This window comes from Mytilus edulis, chromosome 5 (assembly GCF_963676685.1).
Source record: "Mytilus edulis chromosome 5, xbMytEdul2.2, whole genome shotgun sequence".
NCBI classification, from domain to species: Eukaryota; Metazoa; Mollusca; class Bivalvia; order Mytilida; family Mytilidae; genus Mytilus; species Mytilus edulis.
Window position 1 is genome coordinate 9,829,386 of NC_092348.1, and position 23,668 is coordinate 9,853,053.

At 31.6% G+C, this 23,668-nt stretch overlaps 2 protein-coding genes across 5 annotated transcripts in view; one reads left to right on the top strand and one right to left on the bottom strand.

Moving 5' to 3' along the window:
* The window catches only part of LOC139522915 (short transient receptor potential channel 4-associated protein-like), a 30,900-nt gene extending 24,063 nt beyond the window's left edge, over nt 1-6,837 (top strand). Inside the window, exons 22-24 of the mRNA XM_071316546.1 lie at nt 437-585; nt 1,069-1,135; nt 2,982-6,837. Of these exons, the coding sequence (XP_071172647.1) occupies nt 437-585; nt 1,069-1,135; nt 2,982-3,104 (339 nt within the window). The 3' untranslated portion in view covers nt 3,105-6,837. The remainder of the gene's footprint in view (nt 1-436; nt 586-1,068; nt 1,136-2,981) is intronic.
* A 6,912-nt stretch (nt 6,838-13,749) lies between these two features.
* LOC139522916 (carbonic anhydrase-related protein-like) overlaps nt 13,750-23,668 on the bottom strand; it is a 28,349-nt gene continuing 18,430 nt past the window's right edge. For all 4 annotated transcript variants that reach the window (XM_071316550.1, XM_071316551.1, XM_071316548.1 and 1 more), the window contains 4 exons: nt 23,079-23,144; nt 22,532-22,583; nt 15,804-15,919; nt 13,750-14,650 (listed from right to left, as the gene is read on the bottom strand). In XM_071316550.1, coding sequence (XP_071172651.1) covers nt 14,516-14,650; nt 15,804-15,919; nt 22,532-22,583; nt 23,079-23,144 — 369 coding nt within the window. In that variant the 3' untranslated portion in view covers nt 13,750-14,515. The remainder of the gene's footprint in view (nt 14,651-15,803; nt 15,920-22,531; nt 22,584-23,078; nt 23,145-23,668) is intronic.

Consider the following 23,668-nt stretch of genomic DNA (forward strand, 5'->3'; position numbering starts at 1 on the left):
ACAAATACATTAGACTTTCTCAAAATATATGTTTTGTTTTGTGTAATATAATGTTTTTATATCTTCACTATATTCATGATATTAGTGTTTGCTATATTGCATCAAATATTTCATTGCACATTTCTTAGGAACTTGGTAGACACATCATTTCCTGAAAAGCATTGGAATGATACACCATAAGATGCTGAATTTAATGTCAAACTAGTTCCAGAAGAAAAATATATTAAATTTGAAATAGAGATATGGTGTTAACAGGGGAAGCAAGTGAACATTATGCTTGTTATACATTAATAATATTAAGAACTTTTCATTTGCCATTTGTTCATATGAGGAAAACTGTTAAATTTGCATATACCTCTTGTAAAATGTTTTCAACAAGTGAATTATTTTGAAGTCGGACAGTTCTTAAGAAAAATCTTTTTCGTTGTTATTCCAGGAAAATGTAAGCTGTTTAAACACAACTCTGGTATTTTTGATGTTTGCCAACAGGAAGAACCAGTTACCGCGGTATCTCCAGGCTCTCCGTGACGAGAAGGAGGACATGATGGACGTCAGTGGGTGTACAAATCTATTACGCAATTTTAGGTCAGTTCATACAATTTCTAAGGTGAAGTAGGGAGAAATTGAACAGTAAAATGTTATTATTTTAAATTTTTTCAGTATCAAAATGTAAATTGGTTTTGTAAAGTACATATAGGTGAAATGTACTGAAAATTTTCTCTGGATAACTTGAACAAATTGTTCCTTGGTAATTAAGGTCACAATTGAATCTATTTTATGTGTTATTAAATGTTCATATATGCCAACTCTTCATTTAAACACACTCCCCTCCCCCTCCCCCCATTAAATACACTTATTGCATACCTGCAAATGGACCTAGATTTGTGCTAAACATGTCTGTAATGTCTAATAGTGAAGTTTATTGAAATATTTCAACTAATACCAAAGGACTTTATAATGCATGCACCTATTAAAATCCAATTCTCTTATATAAACTTTTTTTTCCGTTTGGTAATAATCACAATTGTTAATTATATTATATGACCTGATTTTTTTTTTTTTTTTTAGAGATTTGTTAATATTCTGGCAGGATCATTATCTACACAAAGACAAAGACTGTAGTGCTTTAGAAAAGGTAATGTATTTAGTGTATTATCTACACAAAGACAAAAGATAATGTATTTAGTGTATTATCTACTCAAAGACAAAGACTGTAGTGCTTTAGAAAAGGTAATGTATCTAGTGTATTATCTACACAAAGACAAAGACTGTAGTGCTTTAGAAAAGGTAATGTATCTAGTGTATTATCTACACAAAGACAAAAGGTAATGTATTTAGTGTATTATCTACTCAAAGACAAAGACTGTAGTGCTTTAGAAAAGGTAATGTATCTAGTGTATTATCTACACAAAGACAAAAGGTAATGTATTTAGTGTATTATCTACTCAAAGACAAAGACTGTAGTGCTTTAGAAAAGGTAATGTATCTAGTGTATTATCTACACAAAGACAAAAGGTAATGTATTTAGTGTATTATCTACTCAAAGACAAAGACTGTAGTGCTTTAGAAAAGGTAATGTATCTAGTGTATTATCTACACAAAGACAAAAGGTAATGTATCTAGTGTATTATCTACACAAAGACAAAAGGTAATGTTTTTAGTGTGTTATCTACACAAAGACAAATACTGTAGTGCTTTAGAAAAGGTAATGTATTTAGTGTATTATCTACACAAAGACAAAAGACTGTAGTGCTTTAGAAAAGGTAATGTATCTAGTGTATTATCTACACAAAGACAAAAGGTAATGTTTTTAGTGTGTTATCTACTCAAAGACAAAGACTGTAGTGCTTTAGAAAAGGTAATGTATCTAGTGTATTATCTACACAAAGACAAAAGGTAATGTTTTTAGTGTGTTATCTACTCAAAGACAAAGACTGTAGTGCTTTAGAAAAGGTAATGTATCTAGTGTATTATCTACACAAAGACAAAAGGTAATGTATCTAGTGTATTATCTACACAAAGACAAAGACTGTAGTGCTTTAGAAAAGGTAATGTATCTAGTGTATTATCTACACAAAGACAAAAGGTAATGTATCTAGTGTATTATCTACACAAAGACAAAGATTGTAGTGCTTTAGAAAAGTCAATGTATCTAGTGTATTATCTACACAAAGACAAAGACTGTAGTGCTTTAGAAAAGGTTATGTTTTTAGTTTATTTGTGAAGGAAATCAGACAAGGTTAAAATTTACATCTTAGCCTTTAAAATTATACCTTAAAAATGTTATGTGCTACAGGTTAACAAAGAGGCAAACACTGTGATGCTTTGTCACTTCTCCAATGACCTGATCTTGATTCAGATTTCAGTTATGGTGATATCCTTTAGTGGTCTCAATCAACTAACTAGCATCATAATCATACAACTTACCACCCCACTTTTAAGAGTCTGCACATATGGATATATAGATTCCTACACTGCAACAAGTGTATCACGATATTTCCCCACTCGAGACAGTTAAATTTTATTATTTAAAGCGTGAGGCTTGCTGAGCATTTTAAATAATTAAATTTAACTGTCGAGAGTGGAGAAATATCGTAATACACGAGTTATAGTGTCGGAATCTGTTTCTCTGATGACTTTAATCATTCTTTTTCAAAATTTTCAGAAACTTGTGTTCTTTATATGTGACGTCATCAGGCAAGGTCGCCTTTTTTCATGACGTCACAATAGGAAAATTGAGAAGAAAACAAAACATTTTGACGTCATAATTAAATTTCGACTTATCATTTGCCGAGAACAGATTTTTCACTAGTGAGGAGAAATATTTTTCTCACACCAGTCAGGAAATGTGAAAATAGCACAAAAAATAGAGAAAGCATTTTCTTTTCGTGTCCCGCCAAGGTTAAATATCTTGTAGACAGGAATAGATGATGCTAATTTGTTCAAAAACAACTAATTAAAATATTATTTTTATCTTTCAGAGTTCCAGAATCAGTTTTGACTACTGGAAACAAACTGTGTCAATTCTAGTGGATGAAAACAAGGACTTAACAACAGGAATATTACATTACATTACTCCTATACCATGTGATAGACCAAACTGACACAAAATATCTAATAAACTGTGAACAACAGTCATGCATAATTGTACAATCCTGTAGATCACATAATTAACACATCAGTTATCATGTGATGTAAACATGTGATGTTACAATGTAACACAATGGAGATTGTATCAATGAAGTCTTTCATGGAGTTGATGCAAAGAAAGGCAAAACATTTCTGATGGCAGATTCCTTAGCCTACAGTTTTTCTATGAATTTTTGTAGATGAAGGTGCCAGTGAAGAAGACGTTTCACAAATGAAAATATTTCTCTTTAAGTTGTTTTACTGTGGTTTTTTTGTAATGGAGGACAATGAAATGAAAATCATGAAATGATGGTTTAAATCTAGTCTGGACTATGTCATTGCTTTGAAATATTTTTTATGACTTTGTATATAGTTGTTTTTTGTTTATCCATATACAAGAAGTGCTATTGTCAGATCAGTCAATGCAATCTATAGAATTAACAGTGCTATTGTCAGATCAGTCAATGCAATCTATAGAATTAACAGTGCTACAGGGGTGAATAAGTTATCTCATGACTATATTAAAGCTGGCCTTTTTCTGAGCTACGGTACATTGTATATGCCAAGTTATTTTCATATAACTAGTTTGTCCTTGTCATGTTTTCCAAACATCTCTTTATAGATTTCTTAGTATCAGAATTTTTGAATGACTACTATGATTAGATAAAGGATGTGTTTTTCAGATTTATATACATTTTCTCAATTTTCTATGAAGTTAGTCTACAATGTAATAATGACATTTGAGAAAACTTGTGATATATTTCTTCTTTTACTTGGATAATTCCAGTAAATGAGCTTGTAAATTACAAATTTTGCAGTGTCTGTGCAACCTTAATGAATGAAAAATAGTCCTTTTTGGCTCTGGCATTTGTTAAAATATTTACTGATTTGATTGTCTGATTAAATCTCGGTGATGTTGAGCAGATATAGAACTGTCACAGTATTATTCAGCTTGCAAATGGAATCAGATCAGTCAGTTTATTTCTAGAGGATTAAAATGTCTTTTTTTTCTCAAATACTGCATAATATAATTTCCAATATTTTGTGATTCCCCATTTTGAAGAATTCTTGCAGGGTATTAAACATTTATTCACATTTAAACATTGATCATAATTAATATTCTCATCTTTATCACCTTGTATGAAACAGTATTTACACATGAAATATTTGTATGCAAATAAAAGAAAAAAATTGACCCAGTACAAAATAGTTAAATGCAATTTTTTGAGGGGCATTAAAAATCCATTAGAGTACTTTTTATGTATGTAAGAACAAAATGTCATAGACTTCTTCACACAAAAGAGCTTTAAATGTATGTTCTGTCAAGATTTCATATTGAAGCTTTGCTTCATGACGGATATTTAAATGTTGTGTTCCTTTTATATTATTTATTTCATTGTTTATCTTCTTTTATAAAATGAAGTATGTTTTGTGTGCTAAGAGCACACACAATTTTCTAAATGATGTATTGTAAATAAATGTGTATCAAATTTTATGCAAAGTGAAATCTAAACAAAAAAATTTGATGTATTATATATATAAATATTTATTTGTGCCTGATTTTATTTCATTTCTTTCTTAATGAAATTTTATTCAGTTTTGATACAAAAAAAATCAGTAATGGTTCTCAAATCAGCCAGGAGAGGATCATTACTATAGCAAATGATCTATTTTGTGTTTATATAATTATAACATTATTGTGAATTCTACTTTTACTATTTAGCCTTCAATTATACTGTCATTACAAAACAGCAACAAACAAATTCCAGCCAAATTTGAAAATATGAATATTGTTTTTAAGGAAAATTCAGTTTAAAAAAAGTAAACAAAAATATATGTTATGATGCACCCTTCCCAGGGGAACTATAACCTTATACCGTGGTCTCTTATGGAGAGTTGTCTCATAGGCAATCATACCACATATTTTTCTTTGTACATCTGGATTCTTCATAGACTCTGCATTATATTCCATTCTATTTCTTTGTACATCTGGATTCTTCATAGACTCTGCATTATATTCCAATGTCCTACTAATGAATTGATATTATATTCATGTAGAAGTCATTATACTGACACCTCTAGCTTTTAAAACCTCTGTTTAAGTGGGATTCTCATGTGTTTTAAGTGCTTAAACATTGTAATGGAAATGCATTAACCATGAAGAAATCTTTCTATGCTATCATTAAATGTATTTTATAGGTTGTTTTAATTTTTCCATGACACGGGTGAATGAAAACTGCAATAAATTGTATGTGTTGTACATAAATCATGCCAAAATTTTTTATGTTAAGAAGAATTTTTCCTTCATTGTAGATATACATTATCCTTCATTGTAGAAATCATAGAAATACAGAAATTTTTAGTTTATATTTATGTGAAAATTGAAAGAAATTGAAATTTCAAAAAGCTGAGGGTTTTTTTCCCTTCTTTTTTGAACAGCTTAGTTATTTACAGATTTCCTTTTTTTGAAGATAAGTGCAGATTTTCAAACATTTTACAAAACTTTTAGTGTTCAAAACTTCAATTGAGTCATGTTATTTACCTTTTTTCTTTATTTAAGAGTGCATAGGCATTAGCAGGATTTTTTTTGTAAGAACAACACTATTTGTTTTTGTTTATAAATAATTGAATAATATTCTCAAAAATTCTTTGAAACAACTTCATGGTTTAGAACAATGCTTCAGAATATATTATTCAATCAAGAATCTGAGATGCAAGTTCTGTTTCTAAATGTAGTAATGCTTGTACAATAATGAAGTAAACTATCCCAGTTGGTAAAGAGGATTTTATGGTGGTTTGGAATCAAGTGAAAAAGCTTACATTGTAGTTCAATCATTTTGACCAGTATTTATAAGCTGTAAATATATGTTAAATGTTCCAATCGAAGTATAAAAACAAGTGTTCAAGTTTGAAAGGGGGTTGTATGACTAAACTGCCAAAGGTTTAAAACAGAATAATGGGCTTTCATTATCAAGTCTCAAAGTAGAGTATGAAGCAGTGTATCTTTTTAGCTGTAAACAGTCATCATAATTCATTTATTATGTATGGAATTACAGAAAATAATGCTTTGGCAAAATGTGAAAATGTTAGGTTTTTTTTGTTTTTTTGTGAATGATGATTATCTATGTGTAAAGAGCTGAATGACCGTTTCAAAAATACTATGGAGGTATGAATGGAAGATATTAAAATGAATTTTTGTGTGAATGTATTTTTATCCCAGTTTGATTATAAAAACCAGATAGAGCAGCCAATAAAAAAAAAGATTGGGGCTGTAATCTCGTAAGAAGGCATTAAAACAAAATGTCAGATATGTCCAACTTAATTATAAATTTCATACTAGCTTGTTTCTTAATATCAGGATTATGAAAAAAAGGTTTGACTAGGCATTCTATGACAACAATAGAACATTTATTGATGTTAATGCCAAATTTGAATTATTTATAGCATCATAATTCCCTATTAATCTTGTCTCGTCATTTGGTCTCTGATGGAAAAGTGTTAATCAAACTCTGCTGGTTGATGTCATTTTTTATGTATGAACTTTTGTGTTTGTAAGAATGATAAACTTTTTACTATAAATGAATTTTGATGTAATACAAATAGTGTGCTTGAGATGAATGTAGTTTGAATGGAAGAAGATGTATTATATGGTCATTAAATTATTATAATATATATGTAAATTTATCAAATAAAAATTGACTTTATTAATTAATCGTCTTAATAAAAAGTGGTGCCATATTTTGAAAGTTACTTTGGATCTGTTCACCTCAAGATAATTCTAGTTTTGCCAGACGGACATTGGTGATCTGTTTCTGCCAATATTTGTAGGAATGCAACATCTATCAGAACTTTTATTTACCCCCATCCTGTCTGTACATGTAATTGCAACATCCATTCTATATAGTGCCTATTTTATGTCCCCAGTGTAGCAGCAAAGGGATCATTAAGTGTTGCCTACATACGTCCTTATATCCCGCATTTGGTTTTTTGTCGAGCCTGCAACTTTTGTTGCAGAAAGCTCGACATAGGGATAGTGATACGGCGGCGGTGTTAGCTAACTTCTTAAAAGCTTTATATTTTAGAAGGTGGAAGACCTGGATGATTCATACTTTGTATATAGATGCCTCATGTTACTAAGTTTCCATCAGTAACATGTCCAATGTCCTTGACCTCATTTTCATGGTTCAGTGACCACTTGAAAAAAAAGTTCAAATTTTTTGTAATGTTGAATTCTCTCTTATTATAAGTAATAGGATAACTATATTTGATATATGTGTACCTTGCAATGTCCTCATGTCTGTCAGACAGTTTTCACTTGACATCGACCTCATTTCATGGATCAATGAACAAGGTTCAGTTTTGGTGGTCAAGTCCATATCTCAGATACTATAAGCAATAGGGCTAGTATATTCAGTGTATGGAAGGACAGTAAGGTGTACATGTCCAACTGGCAGGTGTCATCTGACCTTGACCTCATTTTCATGGTTCAGTGGTTATAGTTAAATTTTTGTGTTTTGGTCTGTTTTTCTCATACTATATGCAATAGGTCTACTATATTTGTTGTATGGAATGATTGTAAGGTGTACATGTCTAGTGGGCAGATTTCATGTGACCTTGACCTCATTTTCATGGTTCAGTGGTCAAAGTTAATTTTTGTGTTTTGGTCTGTTTTTTTCGTACTATATGCAACAGGTCTACTATATTTGTTGTATGGAACGATTGTAAGGTGTACATGTCTTGTGGGCAGATGTCATGTGACCTTGACCTCATTTTCATGGTTCAGTGGTCAAAGTTAAGTTTTTGAGTTTTGTTCTTTTTATCTAATACTTATATGCCATAGGTCAACTATATTTGGTGTATGGAAATATTTTATGATCTTTATGTCAGTCGCACAGGTTTTATTTGACCGTGACCTCATTTTCATGGTTCATTGCACAGTGTTAAGTTTTTGTGTTTTGGTCTATTTTTCTTAAACTATAAGTAATAGGTCAACTATATATGTTGTATAGAAGCATTGTTAGCTGTACATGTCTGCCTGGCATGGTTCATCTGACCTTGACCTCATTTCAAGGTTCATTGGTCTATGTTTAGTTATCTTGGTTAATGTTAAGTTTATGTGACAGTTGTTATAAAGCTTAGCTTTATACTAAGGACTATCAACATAATATCAATGATTAGTATAGAAGGCGAGACATTTCAGTGTGTGCACTCTTGTGTTCTGTAAGTTAAGTTTGCCTCGAGAAAATATTATGACACATATACACAATGCTTTCTACCACTAAGCACTGATCTAGTTTGAATTTGGATGGCGTCACTCATACAGTTCTAGAGTTGAACAAATGGAAAAATTGCTGAATTTTTAGTTTTGCCTCTACCAAATTTAATGAATCTTATACACAATGCTAATTTCAACAAAACACAGATCCAGTTCGAATTTTGGTTGCTTCAGGTGTAGAGTTGTGGACCTTTACAAATGGGAAAAATTCTAAAAAATTTTCACTTCCATTCGCCAGTTTTCATCAACCAAATGTTATGAAAATTCTACATGATGATTATTTCAACAAAATTCAGATCCAAATACAAGTTTAAATAGCACCACATTTAATGGTCTTGAATTATAACATTATATGCAAGTGATGGCATGGGGTTCGTGTTGTTTATTCTTTAGTTTTCTATGTTGTGTCATGTGTACTATTGTTTTTCTGTTTGTCCTTTTCATTTTTAGCCATGGCGTTGTCAGTTTGTTTTAGATTTATGAGTTTGACTGTCCCTTTGGTATCTTTCGTTCCTCTTTTAATGTTTTTTATAATTTCAAATTTTTTTAACGGAATTTTATAAAGGTGTGTTATAAATCATATCAGTACCGAAATACTGATGACACCCTTGGTGACTAATAGTCCAGAAGGTGAACATTAAAGATAGACATGAAGTATCGACCCAGAGCTGTAAAAAAATAAAAATAACACTATAAATGAAAATAAGTTGTGCATGTCTGTTCATCTGACCTAAAGCTCATTTTCATTGTTCATTAATCAATATTTTTGTTGAGCTTTAGACTTCAGTCGCAGAAAGCTCGACAAAGGGATAGTGATCCGGCGGCAGCATTAACTACCTTCTTAAAAGCTTTATATTTTAGAAGGTGGAAGACCTGGATGCTGAAATTTCCTTTAGTCGCATGTCCATTGTCCTTGACTTGATTTTCATGGTACTGTGATTACTTGATAAAAAGATTCAGATTTTGTTTTTAATGTTAATTTCTCTCTTATTATGAGTAATAGGATATCTGTATTTGGTATGTGCGTACCTTGCAAGGTCCTCATGCCCGTCAGACAGCTTTCACTTGACCTTTAGATCATTTCATGGATCAGTGAACAAGGTTATGTTTTGGTGGTCAAGTCCATTTCTCAGATATTAGATGTAATAGGTCTAGTAAATTCGGTGTACGGAAGTACTGTAAGGTGCATATCCAACTGGCAGGTGCATATCCAACTGGCAGGTGCCATCTGACCTGACCTTTTTCATGGTTCAATGGTTATAGTTAAATCTTTTGTGTTTCTTATACTGTATGCAATAGGTCTACTATATCTGTTGTATGGAATGATTGACAGGTGAACATATCTAAATGGCAGGTGTCATCTGACCTTTGTCCTTATATTCATGGGTCAGTGGTCAAAGTAAAGTGAGTTTTGGTCTTTTTTTCTAATACTATATGCAGTAGGTTGACTATTTTTGGTGAATCGAAATATTTTCTGATGTACATGTAAGTCTCGCAGGTTTTATCTGACCTTGAACTTATTTTCACGGATCATTGCTCAGTGTTAATTTTTTTTTTTCGGTCTGTTTTTCGTAAACTAGAATCAATAGGTAAACATATTTGTTGTATGGAAAGATTGCAAGCTGTACATGTCTGCCTTGCATTGTTCATATAACGTTAACGTCAGTTTTCATGGTTAGGTCTTTTTCTTACAAACCATAAGCAAAAGGTCAACTATATTTAGTGTATTGAATGATTGTAAGGTGAACATGTATTTTTTGTTTGGTTTATATGACCTTGACCTCATATTTTTGGATCATGTTAAGTTTATGTGATAGTTGTAGTAAAGCTTTATATTAAGGATTATCAACAAAATATCAATGATTAGTAAAGAAGGCGAGACATTTCAGCGTGTGCACTCTTGTTATGGATATGTCTGATTTTCAGATACTATAAACAACTATGTATAGCTTAGACAAGAGGGGTGAAAGATACCAGAGGGACAGTCAAACTCACAGATCAAAAATAAACTGACATTGCCATGGCTTTAATAGAAATAAACAAACAGACAAATAATAATACACAAGACACAACATAGATGACTAAAGACTAAGCAACACGAACCCCACCAAAACTGGGGGTGATCTCAGGTGCTCCGGAGAGGTACGCAAATCCTGCTCCACATGTGGCAACCGTCATGTTGTTCATGTTATTTCAAACCTGGTAAATAGTCTAATTCGGTAGGTCACATTTGTGAAAAGGGAAGGTGATTGTTATTATGACATAAGGAAAATATCCGATGTCATCTGTGAAACGGTTATTCCATAACAGTCAACCAACTCGGGATGGCTTCCGTAAAATGTACGAAGGGATGATTTCAACCTCACCATTTGGAACACTTGGTTCAATATCTTCCTTGTGAGCAGCAACTCTTTATCAAGGAAATTATGATAGGAAATATTCACATCTTTGAGTGACATTACAACATATTCTCACGCATTGTAATATTCAAATCTTAATATAATTTTACTTTTTTATGATTTAAAAGTGTTAACAAGGGTAGTTAGAGGAATTTATATTATACTAAATGGTCATTTCAAAGGATGGAATGAAATAGCACTGTGAGGACACAAAAGATAAAATGTTCGAAAATTTATTTTTTTCTGCTTCAGGTATAATTTAATACTTGTATATCTTGAGTTTCTTCTGTTTGTAAAAGCACACAAAGTTATATAACTCAATAAAAAAAGTTCTTTTTCTTTATTTTGGCAATATTTTTTTTGTTAAAAAAACGTTGACTCTAAGGTTTGGTATAAAAATTAGATTGCAAAATATTTTACGTACACCTTTCCTGTCTATTTATTTTCTATTCCACATATGCACCATTATAAACATTTACAATGTTCAATATATTTTTATAATATATTCTATTTCATCTTTATTAATAAGCTGCATGCAACACACATGGTTGACCTACTGTTTATGGTATCTGAAAAAGGGCATACTTTAGTAACTTCAACGTTGAACATTGCTCCATGAAATGCAATTGAGATCAGGTGAACCCTGTCTGAGGGACATGGAGACATCACAACGAACCCGTTTACCAAATATAGTTATCCTATCTCTCATATCAAGAGAGAAATGCACAGGGAAAACTTTTTATAAGCAGTGGATGAAACATGAAAAATACTAATATATCAAATATGTCTATAAAGTATGAGGCATCCAGGTCTTCTATCCTCTGAAATATAAAGTTTAATACAAATAGATTACGCTGTCGGAATGTAACCCTCTTTGTAACGCATGCTTAAGTCGCAGGCAAGACTTAAAAGTAGAGGATGACATAAACAGATGGAAATTTAGAAAGAACATGCAGCATGAGACTGCAACCGGTCAAATATAACATGATCATAACACTTAGAAAGTTATAAATTGGTTAAATCCTGAAAGACATCATACTAGTATTTCTCCAATCAATCAAATATGTTGGCGTAATCTACACTGGGAGCGCACATTGTAATTTGTGATAACTCTTAAAGAGGACTGGGAATAAGAAAACGCAACTTATCACCATGCCGCCATAAAGTGAAACATAAGTGTACAAAGGACTTATACATCCGATACTTAAATGTTCAAGTTCGAAATCGCACTACACATATCCCCAAAATAAAACTAGAAACGCCCGAACGAGGATATCAAAACAGATTGTATGGACCTGTATTAATGAAAGCAATTTTTAAACAACTCAAGTTATCATCATTAGAGGAAAAAACATAGAGAAGGCTAATACTTTTGCACAAAAGACTAAACGATTTAGCCCATATATCACCAGAGCAGTTGGAAATACATAGATGATTCACCAAACCAATGCTTATGTATCATTATCTCGGATATTCAACCAGAACATAATCGCTCAAATTCATATGTATCCCGATAACTTTAAGGGACTGGTACTCAATAACACCGGACATATTCAAAAATACACTCTTCAACAGACTAAGTCAGATCATTTGCATATGACATTTGGATATCATACATTGATACATGACGGATGCGCGGTATAATAATGTCCATCGGACGTGTCCCCATACCATATCAACATAAAGTATATAGTTTGAGAAACAGCCATCACTAGTAAACAAATTTAAAACTGAAACGGTCATTTTCATTTGAACAGCTCTTAAAATATTGACCAAGAAATTAGTAAATCTTGTTCAGTATTTCAGACAGTCTTAATATTTATCCAGTGCGGTAAAATCAGTGCTGTTCGGACAATTCTCTTGCATTCAATTAAGATCGGTTCAGACTGTTTGCTATTTACCTGTATACAACAGTATATTTTAGTGTCTGAAAGCTACTGAAAAAGTACTAGATTTACCATTATAAAATATTTGAAAAATAAACTTAAACGAGGCCAATGTTAAATGTAGGCTTTCGGACGTATATGCACACCTTACACTCAGTATATACAAAGAACATGGTGGAGTAATTGCGTATAGAGTTTGGGAAACGTTACCGGTCAGTATAACTATACGTTGACCAACTGAGGTCAAGTTTATGCAAACTGCACAACCACTGAATACACGGAATATTATTGACATATCATAGTGTTATAGGAACATACTTAGTCTAATGAAATCAAAACGTTAATCACTAAACCATGAAGATATGACCAAGATCAAATTACCTCCAAATGAACAAACACTTTATAATTACATGTTTTATGTAAAGCAGTCAAAGTCAGGTGAATTATGTCTATCAGACATGTAGACGTTGCAAGGAACAAATAGACCAAATATAGATATCCTATTACAATGTACTTATAATAAGTGACAAATACACATTATAAAAAAAATTAAAAAAATTCAAGCAGCCTATGAACTATGAATAGAGGTCAAGGACAATGGAAATATGAGTCTTGACATACTAAAACTTGTTAGAATAAGTTATCTGCATACATGGTATGAAGCATCATGGTGTTCAATCTTTTGAAATCTCAAGATTTAAACAAATAGTTAACATCGCCGCTTCCAGATACCAATTCCTTTGTCATGCATAATACGACTTTTCGTCATAGGCGGAACAAACGTCAATAGCAATTTTACAAAAAGTGAGCTTCTAGAAATATCATATTAGAGAACATATCTTACAGGAAGTTAAACAAATTGAATATATGGCAACGAGAAGCTGCAGTTTGCCTAATATCTTTTGACAAATATTTTGTGCATATATGTGCTTAATACTTTCTAATCTTTTATTGTCCGCTCAGCTGTTTGAGAAGGGGTTAACAGAAAACAATTCAACTGAAACAAAAAGTGACATTTTATGAAAAAAAGTATATATATATAGAATGAACACTCTATGAATTCAGTCAAAATGTATTGATATAAATAAATATAATATATAGAATAAACACAATATGTATCCAGTCAAAATAAATCAATATAAATAAATATAATATGTAGAGTAAACACAATATGTCTGCAGTAAAAATATATCAATATAAATATACAGTATGATTAATAATGAGACACTACTTTATAATAATGTGAACACCGATTTGTTTTAGATATAGTTCTCAAGGATTTCATTATTTTACTTTTATATTATATTCATAATTAAATCATTATTTTTTCATCAGAAAGAAACAAAAAGATAAATCAAATTTTAGGAAAAAATAGGAGAAACAAACGGATAAGCATAGTACATCTATTAAATTATTCAACTGAAATACATCTGCTCAAACAGTGCACGTTGAATGTGAACTCAGCCTAAATTGTGTCGTTGTTTAATGGTTTGGAATCCAGCCCAATTATTCTACTATGAAAAACAATCTTAATCAAATTTAACATTTTAGCTTAATTTCAGTTCAAAGAGAACATAAGAGTATCTCAATCAAGTCACTGATTATATACCAGTCCATCAGGAACATATATTAGTTTTAAAACGAAAATGACCTGGTTGTTTACGTAGAAATACTACAACGGTCATTTGGTCAAGCCTTTTAAATATTCTTTGATTGATTGTTTGCTGGTTTCTTAACGTTCGATGGCAAATATTTCATGCTGACCATCCTTTGTTTAGACAAATTTGAATATCTTATCATAAAAAGCGTCGTCATAACTGGAACTTCTACTGAAACGATGCTCTGATCTTCCTGTCATTCAGTGGTTGTATGGGACGAAAATTGTCTACAAGTTTGCCTTCATAAGCATTTGTCACTTTAGTTTCTTGACTGTATGTATTAAGTCGACGGAAATCCATAGCCTGGAAGAAAAACAAATAAAACAAAGGGTTATGTTTAAGAAACAACAGTTAAGACATAACACTGGTCAGAAGATCATGAACATAATGTTGTTAGAAAGAACTGATGTATTATTATTTAGAATGTCAATGAGTAGCTCGGTAGAACCGAGTATCAAATACTGTGACGTCATAATAATTCGTAGGATACCACATTTCGTGGATTTAGTGGATACATTCGAAACGTTCAACGAGTTAAAATTTTTAATAAGCTTACATACAGAATTTGGCAAACCCACGAAATCAAAACATCCACGAAAATGCAAGTTTTATTGAATCTACGAAAATTCGTACCCACGAAAAATAAATGAATCCACAGACCAAAACAAAGATGCTCGACGAATCGGGTTCTTGTTAGAACATTGTTGCTTTCTTCACATAAACCTGATTTCAAATGAGAGCACCTCTCTGGAAATAAAGTATTAATTGCTGATATTTATGCAATTGTGTAATAAAATCAAACGTTTATTAATTACTAGTATTATATCAAGATATAAGCAGTACTAGTATATATATAATTTTACACTTTCCTGTTGTGACAGGAATTAAAGTTCTTACTAGTGTCGGGAATCGTATCAATGGTAGGAAATGTTATCTGTCCAAGGTGAAGCAGTACTGGATTCAAGTGATTGCAGTAGTTCATTACGTGACTTCACTTACCTATTCTTGTGATAATACTTAGTAAATAACGTCACGTGATATCACTATTAAATTACGTGACTTCACTTACCTGTTCTTGTGATACCAGAAGTGGATAACGTCACGTGATATCACTATTAAATTACGTGACTTCACTTACCTGTTACTGCGATACCAGAAGTGGATAACGTCACGTGATAGCACTATTAGATAACATGATTACACTTACCTGTCCCTGTGATAATGTCAGTGGATAACGTCACGTGATATTAGATAACACGATTTCCCTTACCTGCTCCTGTGATAATATCAGTGGATAACGTCACGTGATATTATATAACACGAGTTCACTTACCTGTTCCTGTGATACCAGTGGATAACGTTACGTGATATTATATAACACGATTTCACTTACCGGTTCCTGTGATAATATCAGTGGATAACGTCACATGATATTAGATAACATGACCTCACTTACCTGTTCCTGTGATAATAACAGTGGATAACGTAACAGGATCCATGTAACGTTTTCACTACACGGTGGATGTGTAAGAGATCCATCATATACCCAGTAATCATGTAGCAACTCAGAAACTACAAAAAATATCAAGGTTATCGTAATTACTACCTGAACACTTTTCAAAAGAGGTAACTGATGAATGAAGTATTAATACATTAAAAAAAGTAATGCATTCAAAGTTCAAATCTTCGTCTTTTAAAAAAGTCAATAAGCGATTTTTAAGTCTTCCATAAAAAAAAACATTAGGGTTTTGAATCGTATAATAATAATGTAGTTATGAATAATATCTTTGGACAACAAACAGCTTAATTTATCCGTAGATAGGAATATAAGTTATCTTGGTGTAATCAGGGGTGTAAAATTCCGTACACCCCTGATTACACCAAGATAACGAATTTATTTCTTTTGAACATTTCCTTTACTCATTTTGAAACCAGGATGTAAAATTGAAAAAATGGTAATGAAAAATTTACAGTGTAACATTTTTTCAATGTCCATGTTGCTGCGCATTGTAAAATACTTTTTACTTAATTTTTTGAAAAAATCAGAAATTTTTTGTGTTCTTTGAGTTTTCCCGAAAAATATTTTTTTTAAATATTTTTTAAAATTTTTTTTTTGTTTTTTTTTTGGGGGAAATTTTAACATTTTATTTTGATTATTTTTTTTTTTTTTTGTTAATTTTTTTTTTTTTTTATCTTGGCAAAAAAAATTAAAAAATTCTGAAATTTTTGGCAATTTTTTTTTTATCCCGGAAACGTTACGCACGCTGTTCCTACAACCCCTAGGATTTGTAACACAATCTTCGAAATTTCCTCCGCAAATCAAAATAAAAATGTTAGCAAACACGAACCACTATAAAACAAATTAAATATATGTTTTAAATTATGTTTTTATAGCTCTTGATCATATACTAAGTACTATCTAGTATATTTGAGGATTAAAATAACAAAGCTATGTGAAAAAACCGGATGTCCAACGTTACATTTATGAAAAACTATTTTGACTCTTATGTATAGTGATCATATTTCTTATTCTCTGATCTTCCGGAAACTTGGCAGGAACAACGGTATGTGTCGGTTCTTTGTGGCGTTAAAGCCGTTATTTTGCCAAATTTCATTTGACTTGGTGGCCGCATATTAAGCTTGAATAAGAAAAATGTCCAACGACGTTTTTCGGTAACTTAACGACTGAAAGTGAATTTTACAAGTAGATATAGCGGAAAACGAATAAAAAGAGTAAGACAATAACAACATCTACCAAAAGTACAAATATTTACCTCATTGTTCGTGAGTTCAAATATTGCAGATTTTATAAAATCTTCTCTACACAGTCGTTTTTCAAGCGGTAGCCATTTTGTCCAAGTTGATATTTCATTTTTCAAAGCAGTTAACGCGTATTTTTTAACTGATATTTCAATAAGTTATTTATAATTGATAAAAACAAAAGTTAGATACACGAAGAGTACAAAATGCCAAAATTCTTTTCTTATTAACTACATATTTGGGTCTTTAAGGAATAAATTTTTTCAACACATTACAAAACGGTAGCCATTTTGTCCAAACGTCTAAAAACGTCGAAAAATCCGAAAAACGCTAATTTCCGACGTTACATGTCCTAAAGTTTCAATTAAATGTTCATGATAATTAAAACAAATCGTTTGGTGAAATTTTGAAAAAGATGTTGATGGCTGCCGAAAAAAAAGAATAGTGCATGTTGCTACATGTATAGACTCCGACCGGGACATAGATTCGACACAGGTTAAATTTTGCAATTTTTATTGATCGTTTATAGCTTTTATCGATTTATTTAAAAGAATCGTGAAAAGGGAAATTAAATCGCATTACATGAACTTCGTTCAACTTTTGCAAAGACAAATTGGAAACACTAAGACAATCCTCTAAATGTAAAATGCGAATTTTAATTTATGTTGCGTAAGGACTTCGAAATAAGTCTCTTCAGTAAGGTGCACTCACCAATTATATTAAAAGACTTAATACAAGTCCACGGAATGTTTTACCTTGCAATTTGTTCTGCTATTCATGTTATAACAGAAAGTTATTTCTGTACTACATGTACTAGCGAAGCCGGAACTTTTCGTCAATATTAACTTGTGCATGAAATTGAGGTAATTGAAAGACAAATCCAAAACAGCGACGAAAACCGTTTCATTGAATTAATAAAACCCGGGATTATATTAGCCGTTTTTACGGACAATTCAAGAGTTGATTACTTTATTTTAAAATGTATATCAGAAGTTAAACAATTTAAGCAAGCAACTTTAGAAGACTTGGAAAATAATTCTCAAGCCAAGATTCAAAGAAATTGAAGGGGTGTATTTCGACAAATTATAAGCCAAGAAAAATACAATTCTATTCAAATTAATCAAGGTTCAAAATGTTTCGATTTACTTGCAGAGTGTCAGATATATTTGTATTGGGGTTGAATTAAGATATAGATATTTTACAATAACAGATGATATGCACCATGAAAGTTAAACATCCTATGATAAAAGTTTTGCACATTATTTATGTAAACCGTATACATGTACTTCCGTCCAATTTTTCCTTCCTACATTACTTGCGACAGTAAGCACTGCATTTTTAGGTGAAATAACTTAAAAGGTAATAAAACATTATTTAATCGATTTCCACAACTTGAAGTAATTTATGATAAAATGATATCACAAAAGGAACAGAACCAGAATCAACCAACAACATATAAAAAAAACAAATAAAACTTGCAAAAATTAATCAAAGTCAAAAACCCTCTTTGACGCCGCATTTTTAGTGTAACGTCGTGTTGTAGGAACATCGTGCACAACGTTGGAGTGAACCAGGGTGGGGTGTTATTTACTCCGGGTTAATTAACCAATCAGATTGCAGTATTTTTGCTGCATAAGAAATAATATTGTTTACATTCAAGTTACTTTTAAATACTTCGACAGAATAGATAGAACTGTTTTGGGTGCTGATGGTGGTGTTCGTTATGATGCGTCTACTCTTGCTTTAGATTATATTGTTGCCAATAGGAATCAAACTTGATTTTCATGCGACTTGGGAGTTTTCTCTTCTGTATTAACCATCTATCGGGAAGCCTTTTTTCACTTCCAGCGAAAGTGTACAAACATAAACAATGTACATGGTCATCTTCCAAGCGTTATATCTGAAGACTCTCGTTCCTCAAAATGAATTTGAATTGATAGTTCGTTTCTGCTTATCGTATAATTGTTCGGTTTATCAAACGTGACCTCTGTAATATCTTCTTTTAATACCTGACCGACTAGGATTAGGAAACGACACACACCTAATATACGACTGGTCATAGAGACTAGACAGGGGGTCAATGAGACTCGTGGAGTCTTTCAATTCCAATACGAGCACCAACAAAAAAAGAGCAAACAATAGTATTGAAAAATAAATTCAATATTGATAGAGACGCGAGGACTGAATATTGGTTTCACCTTGACGCCATCACGAGATGGTTGACCGTTATGTAATAACTGTTTCACAGATGATAGCTGATAAGTTCCTAATGTATACACATAAACAACATTTCTGTCTTAAATTCAGATAAAAAATTTAAAAAAATGTAAGCAATGATCTATGTAGCACGGTTGTTGACAAACATACTACGGACTAATGAAACGAGTGCCACATGTGGAGTAGGATCTGCTTACCCTTCCAGAGCATCTGAGATCACCCCCCGATTTGGTTGGGTCCGCCTTGCTCAGTATTTAGTTTTCCATGTTGCATTCTGTGTACTTCAGTTTGTCTGTTTATTTTTGCTTTATTGGTTTGAATGTTCCTTCGGCATATTTTGTCTCTTTTGTACGGTCTTTTAATTCAATATTATTTTTACAATACTTTCAAGGATAATTTGCCCTTTAAATGTTATACTAATTTTATTAAATATAAATTATTTAGTTGTTTTGCGCTTATACGATTTGGATGAATTATAAATGTCAGCCACGTTATCCGTGTGGATACTTGATGAATCAACTAGATAACCTTTAAAATGATTGATGATAAAAAAAAAAAAAATAGGACGCTATCTTTTATTTAAGGTCAAGGAACAGTAAATGGGCTATGTCGTAGATTTTGCTCAAATTTTGCATACAATCTTTGCTCGGTAAACTACAACTGGCAATCGAAAAAATAATGCATTTATCTATTTTATTATCTGAAATATTGCAGATTGATTTCTCTTTTTTTTGGGTGAATATTTGTATAGAAAGCACATAGAATCAGCGAAAACACATACAAAATTTGTGTTAAAATCGCCAAATCTTTTATTCTACTCCATAGATTTTTCTTTAAAAACTGTATGTTGTTGACACATAAAATTCCGTTATAATGATGCAAAATAAAGATAGGGTCACCGACTTCGTTTGTTGTCTAATACTCATTTTTTCATCTTGTTGGTAGTGAAAAACGTCAAAAATCAACGTTTTATGGCCTGCAACACGGCGACGTTACGATTATTTCGACGTTTTATAGGATTTTTTCACAATGAACACAACATTTAATGATGTATACCGTAAAAACGAAGTCGGTGACCCTATCTTTATTTTACATCATTATAACGGTAATTTATGTATCAACGAAATATAGTTTTTTAAGAAAAATCTATGGAGTAGAATTAGAGATTTGGCGATTTAAAGACAAATTTTAGAAGGTTTTATGCCGATTTTATGTGCTTTCTATACAAATGCTCACCAATTTTGTAAGAATTCAATCAGTAATATTTTAAATGATAAATGAAATCAATGCATTATTTTTTCGATTTTCATTTGAAGTTCATCGAGCCAGACTTGTATGCAAAATTTTACTGAAATCTGTGACATAGCCCATTTACTGTAACTTGACCTTAATACAGATGTCAAACGGAACAATATTTAATAAACTACACTACTATCTTATCAGAAAATGAAATCAATGATCTGGTTAATTAATCACATCATATTGATATATCACATCCCCTTGGCATGCTGAACATATTTTCATTTCAATAAACTATTCCTATAATCTCCATACAATAATTTACAAATAAAGATTATTTATGTCTGGTTATTAATTTACATTTGTTATTTGCTTTCCGTTTTGCCTCCGTCTGTACACTTAAAACCAATGTTTCCTTGGTATATATGACGTGGCTCTGTACATCCCTTTATTGTGCTATTGTAAAAACAAAAAATCTAATGTGCTTTGTCTATATGCCTTTTTATCTTTCTTTGATATATATATGACGTGGCTCTGCCTTTCAATGTGTTATTTTACTATGGTAAATTTGTGTATTCTTTTCTTTATGTTTTGCTAATATATGCTTGGTCTATATGCCATTGTGTGCTTCGTTGTTACATATTTGTTTGTTTTTACAGTGATTAAGATTATAACAGAATGTTGACTGATGGACCCCTTATTTACCTAAAATGTTCGTTTGGTTTTTCTTTCACATTTCGTTATTATAATATAACAACAATTATAATCCTGGTATCTTTGATAACTATATTTACTAGTTATTAAAGGTATGAAAGACAAGGTAGCATATGCCTTTGTATTGTCATAAATTTACATGTCTCTTTTATTTTAACTCAGCAGGAAATAAATAAAAATATATTAAATTGCAAGAATTCTATGGGAAACATTTAAAAGGCAACAGTAGTATACCGGGGTTCAAAAGTCATAAACCGATTGAGAAAATCTTACCGATGCAGATCTTGTTATCTGTAGATCTGAACTTATATTTGAGCAATGCAATTAAAAGTGGACTGTAAGAACCTAACGGTTTTCTCGACAAACATTACCACTTGTGGACTGAAAGTTGCAAGGGGGCATTCTAGAACCATGCTACTGCTGGTGGACTATTAGAACCCAAGAGAATTCCGGAGCAATTATACCGTTAATGGACTGTAAAGCCCATTGGGTATTGTATTCAAATGCAATTGTAGTTGACCTGCAAGACCCAATATCAAATGGTATTTTTTAGCAATGCAACTTGTAGTAGACGGCATGACTCCCACATAATCTACAAAACATGCATTGATCATGGACGAGATGACCCCATAGTTATCCTGGAGCACTGTCAATACTGTTGAACAGGAAAACCACATAGGTATTTTTAAGCAACGTTAATGCTAGATGACTGCAAGATACAATGCCATCATAAGTTATATGGTTCGCTACTGACCCCCTACGGATCCATAGAGGGTTAGTATTGAAACCTCTCAATACGTGTTTGTGATTGAAATTTTTGAAATTAAAAATTTAATTTGTGGATGACTCAAGACCCGAAAGGAGTCACAACTGGTGGATTGCAACATGAATATGATTCTTGAATAATGGCACTGCGTGTGGACTGCAAAGTCACAAGGATACCGTAGAGAAAAAACACTGAAATACCATAATGTTTTTTTCTAGAGCACTACCACTTCTAGTGGTATGCAGGCCCAAATAGTATTCATGGAGCAATGTCACTGCATGTAGACTGCAATACTATAAGGGTGTTCTTAAGTAATACCACTGATTGTTAACTCAAGACCCCGAGGGTAATGTTGAAAAAAGCCAATTATAATGTCATCCTGTAATTCTCTAGCTATAAACCTGAATTTCTTAAACAACAAACATTAAAAAAGAGAATATACCAACACATTTTGCCTGATATATATAACATATATATGAAATATCTACCTGGTAATAAGGAGGCTGGATTGAAAGGCGCATACGTTGTCTTTTGTCTACCCTGAAAATGTGAATTAAATTTATATATTTCGTGTAATAGCATACTTTATCATAGTTCTTTAAAATCATACCTATAATTGGATAAATATCTGATAGGGTAGGAAGCAAAAATAACCATATTCCAAAAACAAGATGAACAGCAATCAAGGTTTTGTAAAAAGATGAACACATATAAATGTTTATCGTCTGAGAGCGAATTACACTACTGAAATTGCATAAACCTGCTTCATTTGGAAATCATACCAAACCTCCTTATTTCATATTCATTTAAAATTCAACATATGAATAAAAGCCTGCAGGGAAACAATTAAATTAACCTTGCAGTTGAATAAGTTTTAATCGAAAATCATTGAACCGAGTCCCAACAATGGATAAATGATAGTACTGAAGATATTTTTCGGGAAAATACATTTTTGAATACACTGCCATTAGATGAAATGGGATCCACTTTTACCATCAATGCAAATGTTTAATCTAAACATGTTAGAAGTATTACCTTGTATAATATATCATCTAAGGAGTCAGCAATTAGAGCTTTAAATGCTGGGTTCTCCCGTCCAATCTGAAAGAGTTCAATGGGAGTAACTAGCCAAATTAATAAGTATAAGAAGCTGACATGCATACACATGTCTACCCAAATTTTTACAATGTCTAAAATGCTATCTGTACAGAAAACATTGTTTGCATATTTAAGCATGACTGTTATCTATTTTTGCAATAGGACAACCCATAAAATAAACAAAATATCATTAATAAAAAAAGGTAAATACATGCTAGTGAAAAAAGAGGCCATGAAATTATTATTTTAGTAATTTTAAAAGCAATTGAATTCCTTGTCATAAAGAAAAATCAAATGTTTTCCGCTCAAATTATTTCCCAATTAACATTAAAATCTAATCGGAAATAGAAATGTTGATCAGAAGTAAAGTTAACATGTTTTTCTTCCAGATGAATCGAGTATAAAACCTTGTAGGAAATGAAAACATGATATTTCAAGATGACGATAGTCTTGCTATTTCTAGATTGAAAATAACGTTATTCTATACAAGAAAGACTATAGATATAATTATCCTAATGTTCATTGTT